At 40.3% G+C, this 13,996-nt stretch overlaps 1 protein-coding gene across 3 annotated transcripts in view; it reads left to right on the top strand.

Annotated features, from left to right (window-relative positions):
- Nucleotides 1–13,996, top strand: part of rasa3 (RAS p21 protein activator 3) — a 45,059-nt gene that overhangs the window by 28,391 nt on the left and 2,672 nt on the right. For all 3 annotated transcript variants that reach the window (XR_012990903.1, XM_076302879.1, XM_076302880.1), the window contains 10 exons: nucleotides 611–734; nucleotides 2,323–2,429; nucleotides 3,734–3,811; nucleotides 4,325–4,402; nucleotides 4,926–4,999; nucleotides 6,864–6,970; nucleotides 7,189–7,271; nucleotides 9,019–9,227; nucleotides 10,245–10,348; nucleotides 10,985–11,168. Coding sequence is in view for 2 of the 3 variants with exons in the window: in XM_076302879.1 (XP_076158994.1) it covers nucleotides 611–734; nucleotides 2,323–2,429; nucleotides 3,734–3,811; nucleotides 4,325–4,402; nucleotides 4,926–4,999; nucleotides 6,864–6,970; nucleotides 7,189–7,271; nucleotides 9,019–9,227; nucleotides 10,245–10,348; nucleotides 10,985–11,168 (1,148 nt within the window). In the remaining variant the exon portion in view is untranslated. The remainder of the gene's footprint in view (nucleotides 1–610; nucleotides 735–2,322; nucleotides 2,430–3,733; nucleotides 3,812–4,324; nucleotides 4,403–4,925; nucleotides 5,000–6,863; nucleotides 6,971–7,188; nucleotides 7,272–9,018; nucleotides 9,228–10,244; nucleotides 10,349–10,984; nucleotides 11,169–13,996) is intronic.

The raw sequence follows: 13,996 nt of genomic DNA on the forward strand, positions 1-13,996 counted from the left end.
TTGCTTAAGATAAAACCCATGTGTCAACTTTATAATTTTTTAAAGATCATTTTAGGCTTTTCTCCACGGGCTGAGACCACCTCTATCATAGTTTCATAACCCCACCCACCTCACAAGAATTATGAATCATAACCCCACCCACCTCACAGAGTAATCAAGGACTTGAGTTATAATGTGCACAGATAAATACCCTGTAGGAGTTTCATAGAACAGTTTCTACCACTAGGTCGTTCCGTCACTTATTGCTGTGCTAGTCTACTTTTGCCTTTTCTCCTCCAACACATTTCATTGTAGCGTTGACTTTGTGTTAACCTACATACAGCTGCCTAAATTGAAAAACGAAACAAACACACTCTCCCTCTTGGTGGCTTCAGCTGCTGCATCCTCCCCTTATGCCCCACCCTTATTGCCCTTATTGCCCTTATTACCCCCACTAAACCCTTATCCCCCCCCCCCCCAAACCCTTTGATTGTTGTCATTTTCATATATTTCGTTTATTTATTGGGATAATTTTCTCCTAGTAAATGTTGCACATTGGGTCGAATTGCAATATGGGTTCCGTTACGTTTACTGACGTTCCAACCTCCTCACACCCTTCCGTGTTCCGCAGGAGAACCTGCGGCAGTATGTGGATCGCATCTTTAACGTCATCACCACGTCCGGAGTGCGGTGTCCGACTGTCATGTGTGACATCTTCTTCTCCCTGCGGGAATCGGCAGCCACACGTTTTCAAGGTAACGTCAAAGAAGCGGGTAAACCGTGAAGGAGGTGAGGTAAGATAGTTGAAAGGCAAGGAGATGATTCATACATACAAGCGTCGGTGAGGGATACGCATCAGGGGTTGAAATCACGATCGGAGTGAATCATAATTCAATTAATTTCATTTCTGGAAATTATATATTTTTTTTGTCATATTAAATATGGCTGACAACCACAAAATAATTTAAACTGTGTAAACCTCACACAAAGACTCCTTTCTGTAGTAGTTTTATAATCACCCTGAAGACCAACAACACAGAGAACAGAGGAAATTGTCTGTCTCTGTAAAATACTATCGCAAACATGCGGCTCCAATATTCTCTCTGTCCAAAGCACATTACTGCTCCAACAGCCCAGGCCATCACACATCCCTGTTCAGAAAAGGCTCTTCTTGGCTCCCATATTTCTGTTCTCATTGGATCCACAGTGTACCTTCTGTTGCAGTTGATAGTGCTTCACACCGCTCTGTGAAATTCTTACACTTTTTGGGCGTATCAAATATCAAATACTCTTCCCCCCTCATACCCCACATCCTGATGTGTGTCTCTTGAAAACAACTTGAGCTTGGCTATTTTTGTTGTGAAACACAAAGGTTCATGAAAGACCTCACTCTGAAAATAACTATAACTGTGCTGTTTAGCATTCTAAATAGATCGCCGCTGGTTCTTTGTTGAACCCATTTAGTAAAGATATTGAAGTGAGCTGACCTAATTTCATGTTTATTTGGGTATTTCCATGCGTTTGGAGGGTAATGTTTATACAGCCATGTCACAGAATCTGAATAATCTCAAAAAATGTCACATTTAGCATGAACACACATATCCATCACAGAAGGTTTAACATAAATAGATAAATAACACTTCACATCATACAGTCAAGATGGTCCTGCAACAACTCGATTAGGTAGAGATCCTGTGCCTGCACCAGTGTTTAAGCCCAATCTTTTCTTTGTATTGGGTTGTTTGATATGACTTTACTTTGAACCAGTCCATAAGGTTAGCATTCTGTCACCTTTCCACTGTAGACAGTGAGACAGTGAGGTGTTTTGTGGATATATATAATCATTTCTGCTATATGTATATAACTACAACTAAACACACTGAGATAGATAAATTTCAACTCCATTTGTGTATATTCTGTTCCTGTCAGTTGACAGATTGTGTATGTTTGGTTCTCTCTGCCACCTGCTGGCCGTTATTTCACATTGCAGTCACTATTTTTTTATCAACTTTATCAAAGGTTAAGCATATTTTTGATGCTCAGTGTTATTGTGAAACTGAATTAAATGTTTAAGACTTTAAAATTATTACATTTGAATAGATTTCTTTGTCTACCATAATTGCCCATACATACAGTTACCTGGTAAAAGTAGTAATGCTGTACATTATAAATACATTTATGTGATCTCCTTTTGATATATCTGGCTCTGGCTAAAACTTACAGCACTCTGGTAGTGATGGTTTCACAAAAGGGTCATCTTAATAGAAACACACGCAGATTTAGGTATGCGTGTCAAATCAACAACAAGAAATGTTGGTTGAATAACTGTTTATGTTTGTGCAGTTGACCAGGATGTGAAATACACAGCGGTGAGCAGTTTTATCTTCCTACGGTTCTTCGCCCCGGCGATCCTTTCCCCCAACCTGTTCCAGCTTCGGCCACACCATCCGGTACGAAGCATTATCATTTTAGCTCTGCACTTACAGAATATGGTTATTTCTTTAGTGTCTGTGTGGATCGACCACACCATCCGGTATGAAGTGTTGTCATTTTAACTCTGCACTTAGAGAACACGATTGTTTGTTTTTTTCTTTGGTGTCTGTGTGGATCTGTGTGTTGCCATGGTTGGGCACCAATGGCTAGAAAAGTGGCAAAAGAAAAAGTGCTTTTACGCAGCTTTTCTTCATTTATGGCATCTGTATCTTGTTTCACAAAATAAACTCTGTTTGGGTTATGAGAGCGTGGGCATGCTAATCTAGCCAGGTGTTGTAATATGGTAGGAGCAACTCCTCACATATGACATTGTCAAGCATGCATATTACATAGTGGGAGTGTATTCTTGTAGGAAAAAATATGTATTTCGGGCCACAACGGGAGTGTGAAGCTGTTTTTTTTTTTTGGACATCATTGAGCCACAAAGTTGGTGTAACAATAAGAATCACGAGGCACTGAGCATTGTTTTTGGTCCTGTTGCCTGAATACTGTATTTTCGTGTCCAGGTAATAGTCTGTGGGCCCACATACTCTATGAATGATGGGGAAAGTGAAAAGTCAGAAGTCTAATCAAAGCTAATTTAATAACTAGGCAAAATCACTTTGCTAATTTCACACCATGGGCAAGGCCTTAACCAGCACCTCTGATGAGCGTCAGGTCACACGATAGCTGTAGTTCATGCACGAGAACTTTGCATGTTGATTTCTTTTTATGAGACTTTGCACTAAGCCCACCATTTAAATCAGGGCCCCATGTGCTCTTGTACTTGTAGACTGTAATAAGTGCAAGGTCCCATGGGTCATGGAATTTCTGGAACATCATGGAATTTTGTAAAGTACTGTATATTCTAGACATGGAAAGTCAGGGAATTTTTATCATTTTGGGTGCAAAGTCATGGAATATCAGGGAATTTTGAATTCAGAATTGGTGTATATTTGGTTATTAGCTTTACTGCCCAACTTTGTTAATTCAATACCCATTTATCTTATCATCTACCTCTACCATCAAGAAAAGATTCTTGAACCCTACGCGACTGTTCTGAAATCTTGTACCCTTAATTATAAAGTAAGTCATGGAAATTGTTTTTTTGTCAGGGAAAGTCAGGGAAAAGTCATGGAATTTTACATTTCACTTAAGAGTGGGAACCCTGTATGTGTTCCTCACTGTGAAAAGCAAAGTAGCATGTTAAAACACATCACTAGTCAGTAACTCACACAGATCTGTGTACTTGAGCTCATTTGCACTTTGTCTGTCCCCACAGGACCCCTGCACATCCCGCACACTCACGCTCATCTCCAAAACCATCCAGACCCTAGGGAGCCTTGCCAAGTCCAAATCTGTAAGTAATCTGTAGCCTTAAGGGCCGCTCACACCAGGAACGATAGCTATAAAGATAACTGTAACTATAAAGATAAGAGCGTCCACACTTACCAACGATAAGGAAAGTCTCTCCCCGTGTTGATGAATGTGATGTCTACAATGTGAGGAATTCTGATTGGCTGTCAGCTTTTTATTGTTCTGAAAGTGAGCGCTGACAATATTGTTTTTCATTTTGTTATTGTTATAGTATATGTGTGGTCGTTGTGATTCATAATAGCTAGAGCGATACATTTTTGCCCTTATCGATATAGTTCATGGTGTGAATGGCCTTAAAGTGAAACGGTCATGCCATAATTTGCTAATTAACTTCATGTGCAGTTTGCTGTAATCCTGAATTATGGCTATCATAATGTCAAACTAGTTGGAAATATCAATGAATCTATATGTGCTTAAAGACTATAATGTTTATATATTGTGTGCTTAAAGACTATAATGTTTATTTATTGTGCCTGGCTTTCTCTTTCTTTTCCAGGCCAACTTCAAAGAATCCTACATGGCTGCATTTTATGACTACTTCAATGAGCAGAAATATGCAGATGCTGTGAAAAATGTTAGAATCTCTTCCTGTCTTCTTCTCAGTGCAAAAGTTATAGGCCCTTTCAACTGTATAAACAAACATTTGCGTTCCTAAAGCATTTCTGGTGGCTCGGAAAATAACAGTCAGCTAATGGGGACAAGGAAAGATTTGAAAAACAAGTTTTAAAGTCAACATTTTGTAGAGCTTTACGCTAAAGTCTGATTCATTTTAATTTCAAAATATCTGTGTTGGTTTTGAATAATTCAACAGGAAATCCTTTAGGAACAGAAGGGTCTATGTTTCCTTAAGTTTTAATAGCTGTTCTAGTCCTGAATTCTAGGTTCTATATTGTAATTTGAAAGCTAAAATGACCACATGAGAAGTGTTTATGAAGCTGCTACACTGCTAAGTTTGTGTAATATGATGGAATCCAGTATAATATATAGATGTCATATATATAGATATATCTATAGATGTCATAGGCCTAGTATAGAGGGAGCTTTGAAAATATATCACATACAAATGAAAAAATGTGATTCCTAATTTTCTTCTTCAGTTTCTGGATTTAATCTCCTCATCTGGCCGATGGAACCAGAGAAGCATTGAGACTCCAATAATGCTGAAAGAGGGGTATGTAGGCATGGAATGCTCAATAGCCACATTTAACGCTGGTATACGTCAGTGACAGATTGACATCCTACATGCCCAGCTGTAAGCACTGAAAGAGCATTCAGAGTTTGGAGAGTCACTGTTAAAAGATGCAGAGCATAACACTGAGTTATAAAAAAAAAAAAATGTGTATCTCCTCACGGACATATCGGGCAAGACGCCCTTCTTCAGCACGATATGGCCATGAAATCTAAACGTTCGTGGTTCGATTGAAAAAAGTTTCAAAATGAACTGTGAGTGCCATCCTTTATTTCTAAGGTTTATTTTTGACGCTCAGGAGGATTTAGCACCCAGTTCCGAATAAACCAAGGTGTTGAGCGCATTAGCCCGTTTTTTTAAAAGATGTAGTGATGTTTGTAATAACGGTAGTTGAGGATGTGGGTTTAGTTGGAGATTCCGTAATTGGAAGCATATCATTCTTACCACATACTGTATGTGTTTCGTTGAGGAGCTGTGATCATTTGTAAAAAGTTTGGGCACAAGTTTGAAGTTTGCTTGTCAAGTTTTCAATCACTATTTAGTTATGTCAGAATGTAGTCATGTTGACTTTTCTATTTTTCTGCTGGACAAAGGAGTGTTAAGCTCACAGTTAAGAGGGTTGATGGAAAGGGCTCCGGCAGGTAAGGGCCCCATTACTGGTTAGCCCTTAGACTCTATCCTGTGAAAGGCTAGCCCTGTGACCTCTGTGTGACCCCAATCTGACCCTTCATTGTAGACCTTTTATGGGGCATCCGTGGCCTACTGGTTAGGGAATTGGACCCTTGAAACCGAAGCGTTCAATCCCTGACTGGTAGGATAAATGTGGGTGGGGGGAGTGACTGAACAGCGCTCTCCCACATCCACATCCACGGATGAGGTGCCCTTGAGCAAGGCAACCAACCCCTGCCCACTGCTCCAGGTGTGTATGTGTGCTCCTGGTGAGCCCACTGCTCCAGGTGTGTATGTGTGCTCCTGGTGAGCCCACTGCTCCAGGTGTGTATGTGTGTGTGTGTGTGTGTGTGTGTGTGTGTGCACTCCTGGATGCCTGGATGGGTTAATTGCAGAGGACAAATAACACAACTTAACCATGGAAACTATAACAACACAGAAGGAGCAATTTTACTTTCATTTGACTTAGCAGTGGGCATTATAGTATTGGGTCATTTCTTTTATTTGACTTAGCAGTGGCCATTATAGTGTTGGGTCATTTCTTTTATTTGACTTAGCAGTGGGCATTATAGTGTTGGGTCATTCCTTCTTATTTGACTTAGCAGTGGGCATTATAGTGTTGGGTCATTCCTTCTTATTTGGCTTAGCAGTGGGCATTATAGTGTTGGGTCATTCCTTCTTATTTGGCTTAGCAGTGGGCATTATAGTGTTGGGTCTAAAAGGGCTTAAAATCTCTCAATGTCAGATGTTTTAAGGTCTGACATATTGCATACATTATCAGTCAAAAGTCTGGACCAACTTGATTACTTGATACTTTTATCTGAAGGCCAGTGTTTAGACACTAGTTTCTAAGAGAAATTTAATACTGTCTAAATGTGTGACACTAGTTTCTAAGAAAAATACAATTACAGTGTAAATGTGCAAATTGTGTTTATTATTTTACATATAATTACATACAATTACATTACTTATAATTACCGGTACATTCTGGCCCATCATCGAATGATTTAGAAAAAATGGGCCAATCTTCTTTGGATACTAGGAATATATAACTGCATATGGCACAGAAGTGTTCGATTTAGGATTCTGTTGACGTTTGTTGACCTTTGCATATGGCACAGATGTGTTCATTTTACAGTAGGATTCTGTTGACCTTTTGTTGACCTTTCTCCTACAGATTTATGATTAAGAGAGCGCAGGGCAGGAACCGCTTTGGTATGAAGAATTTCAAGAAAAGGTGGTTTCGACTCACAAACCACGAGTTTACATATCATAAAACCAAAGGTAACTTAATTGTGGAAATTACGACACCTTTCTACTCTCTCGCTCTCTGTCTTCGTCTTTGTGTGTGTGTGTGTGTGTGTGTGTGCGTGTGCGTGTGTGCACGTGTGTGTGTCTGTCTGTGTGTGTGTGTATGTGCGTGTGTGTGTGTATGTGTGTGTGTGCGTGTGTGTGTGTGTGTGTTTTTATGGGGTTTGTAATGCAGCTATTTGTTGGTTTAGGTGAGGGCGCTCTCTGCAGTATTCCCATTGAAAACATCTTGGCTGTGGAGAGACTGGAAGAGGAGTCCTTCAAGATGAAGAATGTAAGATTCAGACTTTTAGATTCCTTTATTATTCATTTACCGTAATTTTAAACAAGGTTTATACATTGATTTTGCTAAATTTCTTCATCTATGAGGTTAATACACAGGGACGGGCTATACATGGGAATTAATTTCCTGTCTTCATTATTCTTTCTTATGACATCACAATCTGATTCTGATTCATTCTGCGGTTATTGCAAGGGTGCGGTTTTTAATGCCGTTTATACACAATTATTACTGTATTTGTTTTAATGTCCACGTATCTTGATTAATTCAAAAAGATGTTGGATAGTCTCACTAATGATCGTGTTACCAATTTGAATAATGTACACATTATCCTAAAGAGGAAATCTGCTTAGCCCACACTGTTAAATTGTCACGAGGACAAGGAACCCTACAAAATAAACATACACCGATCTAAATGCACACATTCACACTCACGTAATAATGCCTCCGACTTTTGCACAACATCTGCTATATTTGTGGTGAAGTAACATGTACAGCACAGAAGTGCATCGCAACTGCTGCATTTAGGAAAGCACACCACATTAGGGGGCAGCCGTGACCTACTGGGTAGGGCTTCAGACTTGTAACCGGAGAATTGCCGGGTTGCAGGCAGCTCACTGCATCGGGATTAGTGTGTGCTTCACCGTGTGTTCACTGTGTGTTCACTGTGTGCTGAGTGTGTTTCACTAATTCACGGATTGGGATAAATGCAGAGACCAAATTTCCCTCACGGGATCAAATAAGTATATATACTTATACTTATACTTATATACTTATATACATTCCTTTTGTCATCTATACTTATACTATACATTTATTTTGGTTGCAAAACCAAAAAAGATAGAAAGGACAGAACCAGCAAGTTGGACAACGACTAAAAAGTGGACATTCCAACATTCCAACATTCTATCAGCTACTTTTCCAGTACACAATGGAGAAAAACCCAGAGGAAAATGTATTTCATTTTACTCATTAATAGATAAAAGAGCTCTTATTGAGATCTCACCTGTTTCTTCCCAAGGGGAAATTGAGAAGAAACACTTTGAGATTTGTTGAATTTAAATTGGACTTGGGCCAAGGCACAAGGAGGGCTCTGTCTCAGCTGCAAAATAGCCCTCCTCGTGTCTCAACACCTCGAAATGTTGGTTTGTACAGGTTGTACATGTTTGTATACAACCCTGGCTTTGTTATTGTTTGCTAATGGGGGTGTTGTTAAGCAGTGGTGTGGTGACGTCACCACCAGACAAGCGCTCGACCCAGGTTCGATTCCCAAACCTGCCGTTCTGTGTCACTTTGGATAAAAGCGTCTGCTAATTTCCAGTCAACTTTAACTTCAACTTTTATTTTAATGGAAAATAAACAAAGTGGTTTGGGCCGAGCCTACGGAGCCAATCAGCACGTTGCTTCAGACACATGGAAGAAACCTTTTTAAACTGAGCTATTCAATTATTTGCAATCTTTGACTTACAACAGGCTAACATTGTCAGACTACATTATTGAGAGAGAAGAGGTGGCTGTGTATCCTCTTAACTAACCCTGTGGTAGATGGCAAATAAGCTCATTTCCCCCAAACAAGTTGGTGTGTTCCTTTAAATTCAAATGGTTTCCCAGTGTGAAATGTAGCATATCACACTGCATCAGCAGATCAGCATGTACTTCACCTCCAACTGTAATATTGGAATCATCTTCTTCCTCCTTCCCCTCCCTCCCTCCCTCCCTTTTACTTCCTGTTCTCTTGCAGATGTTCCAGGTCATCCAGCCAGAGCGGTGTCTCTACATCCAGGCTAACAACTGCGTGGAGGCGCGTGATTGGATAGACATACTGACCAAGGTCAGCCAGTGTAACCGCAAGCGTCTGAGCACTTATCACCCGTCGGCCTACCTCAACGGGCACTGGCTGTGCTGCAAGCTCTCTGCAGACTCCGCACCAGGATGCACGCCATGTACAGGGTCAGTCTGGTTGTCATACCTCATACGTCATTGTCACCTGTTTGCTTGTGTTTATGTAAAGCATATTGAATGACCTCTGTGGATGAAATGCGCTTTATAAATAAAGTTGACTTGACTTGACTTGACTTTAAGCTTTTCAGAGTAGGACAGAGAAGCAACTAGGCAAACTAGACATCTCATATTTGTTTGTTTTAGGTCCAGGTTGTTTTAAATCATGTTTATTGTTTATGCTTGACAGAGAATGTGATATTAGGCAAACTACCTGTAATTTCCCAACTATTAGCTGCAGTTTATACATTGATTCTGCCAGCTTTCTTCAGCTATGAGGTTAATACATGGGGACAGTTAATATGGTATTAATATGGTTTTGTTTTTTTAACTTGCATAAAACACTGTCTTGCGCTTTATACACAATGTGGCTAATATAGAGGACATTTCTGTAGATGTCACACACTTGTTTTATGTCCAGTGTTAGGCCCTTAGGTTGTTTTAAATTATTTTTGCAGTGTGGACAATGTGCGGACTTTCCAGTTCACTTGCCATAACATTAAGAGTAGACTTATATACGTTAGACCAGCAATACATCCTCCAGAGTAGGCTCTCCTCTCCACGCCTCTTCTCAGGGGAAACTATGGAGAGTCATTTCACTGTTTATTGTTTAAGCTTTCCAAAGTAGGACAGTGAAAGTGATATTAGGCAAACTAGACATCTCATACTAGACATCTTGTTTTAAATGATTTATACCGTGTGGAATCGATGTAGTTTTCCTGTACACTTGCCATAATATTTAGAGAAAACTTATATAGATCATCCCTAAGGATCCTTTAGGAGAAACAAGTGAGATCTCAATAAGAGCTGTTTTCTTTCTCATGATACAAAGAAAATATGCTTTATAATAAAATGTGGAAAGCATTCCAAGTACATAACTAATGAATCGTGTGCAGGAATCAAAGTGTTGGTACTTTTGTAATGCACATGCTCAGTTCCATGATTTGTGATTGGTATTTGTTTTGGCAGAGGGCTGCCAGCGAACATCCAGTTGGATGTGGATGGGGACAGAGAATCCGAGAGGATCTTCACCCTCTTCAGTTCCTACATGCCCAAACTGGTCAAAATGCAAGGTGTGTCATAGGGGATGGAGTCTTGAGGATTCCTGGATTTGTTTTGAATTGTTGGATTTCATGTTCAGATCTAGATCTATTGTTACACATTCCTGCAATTATGACTTATGATACTATGAAAAACATTCTCTATATATATAGTGAGTATTTTACGACATATACAGATTATTCTATGACACATACTGTATATAAATATATATATAAAATATTACATCCCACATACATTGAGCTGGGCTTGTTTGTATTGATGCGTACAGATCTTTTTATATTTAACATTTAACAGTTAACTATTGGGCTTCTAAAATATGAGCCTCTGCTTACATATCTACTGTATGCAGCTGTATTGACAAAAATATGAAGATTGGTTACAAATTGGATGTTTGAGTATACTCTTGGACCATGGTAGTCATTCAGACTTTATGTTCTAGAAACATCTGTGGTGTATATGCGGTAGTGCATACTGTATATTGAAATGAGTTTATTAGTTGCACTGGACACATAAGCTGGGAGGTTTGGGGTCTGCTTTGTTGTGTATCATACTGGATCTACAGTACAGCCGTTGTTTTTTTTAAACAAACATGCATATAACACATACTGTACATAGTCAACGTACACATTAATGCCTCCTGTCTATAGAGGCTTGTGGGAGCAAGTCGGTGTATGACGGACCAGAACTCGAGGAGTACTCCAGCTTCGTTATCGACGACCCCCAGGAGACCTACAAGACCCTGAAGCTGATCGTCTCTGCGGTCCAGACCTTGGAGCACCAGCATGCACAGTACAAGAGAGACAAGTTCAGGAAGACCAAATATGGAAGCCAGTGAGTGCCTTCACTAGTTCCGAGTTAACTGTGATCTGATCACATGAATGGGATGTTCCCGGTAGGAATGCAAACTGCTGGGTGAAGATTATGTGGAATTATGTCTTAGGAAAACTCTGTTCAAAACTGCCTTCCGAATGTCCATGCACCCATTCATCCAATCTTTTAAGTCTCCACCCTGTGGGTGAATCAGACGTTAAAAACAACAGGGAGATTTCGGACACGACGTTCAGCAAACAGTTATTGTATGCACATCCCACCTTCTGGCAGGTGCAGGACAAAAGAAAACATACTCAATTGAAAAAATATAATGTCCGCAACACTGCTTTCGACTCCCATATATGTAATGCACAACAGGCAACGTTTCGACCCTGCTGGGTCTTCTTCAGGCAAAGAAAATAAATAAAAATTCGGACACTACATTCCAAATATTCCTTGTCAACATCAACATACTAACGCTAACGGAACTGCTTACCTACCGTAAAAGTTAATAAAATGCAGTTAAAAGATATAGTGATAAGTGATACATAGCTAAAATGCAGTCTGAATTTTCCATGATTTTCACAGATTTTATGTGACCTTTGGCTTTGTTTAATCACACATTCAGATTGTTTTATTCATTAAGGTAGCCAATAGAAAGTAATATTAGACAGACTCTCTACCATCGTTTGGGCAAGTCCTACACCATGTTGCCGGACAAGCAGCAGTTTATGTGCCGTTACAATGAGCAATTTAAAAAGAAAGTAACGGCACACTGGTCTCTTAATGCATTATTTATTAATGACCGATTTTTATCAAGGCTCAATGAGTAAGTGACATGCACTGGTTTTAAACAGGTAGAGGCACCATGGGTAGATTACCAGGTGCAGGATTTTTCAGTCACAATGAGCAAAATATACTGTAGGAGGGTGCGGCTACCGAAGTGTGGAGCTTGGGCCTGGTGGTCCCTTGGGTGTTGCCATTTAGTAAAGGTGTATCAGTGTGGGGGGTATTTGCTACAGCTGCTATGCCATTTTTTAGTTAGCATCTAATTAGCATCGCGATGGCGAACGTCTGACTGCATGGGTAGGTCCTGTAAGAAGTGGAGACACAACAGCTGTGGGGGCTGAATAGTGGGGCGGGGCGTTCCTGTACCTGTACCTGAGAATTCCGGTGATTTTTCACTTCTCTGTTCTCGAGGTCACCGAATACTGTCGGTACGAATTTTTTTTTTTTAAAACAATCAGTTCTACCTAGCTTGAGTTGCTGCAGCCAACAGCTAGAGCTACAGTGCTACACTGTGGGGCATCTTCATGAGCCCCTATGTTCATGCCCCCAGAGTGTAGCACTGTAGCTGGTGGACCTGAGGCAATGGGTATGGGGGTGTCGATGAGGAGGTCAGAAGGAGAGCAAGGGTTTCATAGCTACTAGCTAGGTTAGCGCTTCGTAGGTGATGAGAAGTATTTTGAAATCAGTCCTGAGTTTGACTAGAGGTTATGAAGGACGGCGGTGATGTGGTCTCGGCTGTGGGTGGAAGCAAATGGATAGTGGACTTCTGGACATATAGGAGTTTATTTGTGGGCGGTGGTAGCGTAGTGGTTAAGGAGCTGGGCTAGCATGCCTGAAAACTTAACCCCAAGTTGTTCCGGGGACAATGGCCCTTGTAATATAACTGACATAATAAGTTGCTTTAGATAGAAGCCTCTGCTAAATGAATACATGTAAATGTTATTAGTGGTTTTGTTAATAAATTATTGGTAAACTATTAAGAATGCTTTTGCATTAGTTGAGTCTGGAGGTGATGAGGGCATGGATGAGTGTTTTAGCTGCGCCGATGAACTTGTAGGGTCAGAGGTGGGCAATGTTCTAGAGGCAGAAGAGGGCAGTTTTGTGATGTGGTTGAAATTGGGTAGGAAGGAGAAGGCGGGGTCAAAGAGGATTCAAAGGTTTGAAACGTGGGTGGTTTTGTAGCTGACGATAGGCTTCTTGAATACATTTATCATAATGCCACCCCACTAAAGCTCTGCCTGCTCTTTTTATGATAATGTCTTCATTCCTAGTTTGTTGGCTTTTACAAAGAAAGTAGACTGATATTCAAAGACTATTTGATAGCCACCCCCACCTTGGGGCAGCCGTGGCCTACTGGTTAGCACTTTGGACTTGTAACCGAAGGGTTGTCGGTTCGAACCCCGACCAGTAGGCACAGCTGAAGTGCTCTTGAGCAAGGCATCTAACCACTCACTGCTCCCCGAGCGCTGCTGTTGTTGCAGGCAGCTCACTGTGCCGGGATTAGTGTGTACTTCACTTCAGTGTGTGCTGAGTGTGTGGGATAAATGCAGAATCCAAATTTCCCTCACGGGATCAAAAGAGTATATATACTATACTATACTATACCTCCTCATAAGTACCATCTGACTCCTTCTTAATGCACAGCCTTACATGAGTTTCAGTGGAATGGTAGCATAACTTCTGTATACTATGTTATGCTATTCTAACATTGTAGCACAACTTCTACCGTGATTCCATGTGTTATATTTGTGTATGTAATATTATATATATATATATATGTGTGTGTGTGTGTGTGTGTAATATTTATGTAGTATATCTCATGGTTAACTGATTATTTGACTATCCATGTACTATCCATGTACACCCCTACTACAAAACAAAGAATGCTAAGGACACAAGTGAGAGCAGTGTTACATCTGTTTGGATTTAAAAAGCTAAAGAAATCGTAAAACATATCTGACCTCAACAATATGATGACCCTCTCTGGATGTGGTGTGCCTGCTGACAGGAAAACATTTAGCTGATCTTGACCTCAACAATATGTGTCTTGGAGTGCTCCG

The sequence above is a fragment of the Alosa pseudoharengus genome, unplaced genomic scaffold (genome assembly GCF_046254945.1).
Source record: "Alosa pseudoharengus isolate Yale_2024_CS ecotype anadromous, Long Island Sound unplaced genomic scaffold, YU_APseudo_1.1 YU_APseudo_1.1_scf_24, whole genome shotgun sequence".
Taxonomy (NCBI): domain Eukaryota; kingdom Metazoa; phylum Chordata; class Actinopteri; order Clupeiformes; family Clupeidae; genus Alosa; species Alosa pseudoharengus.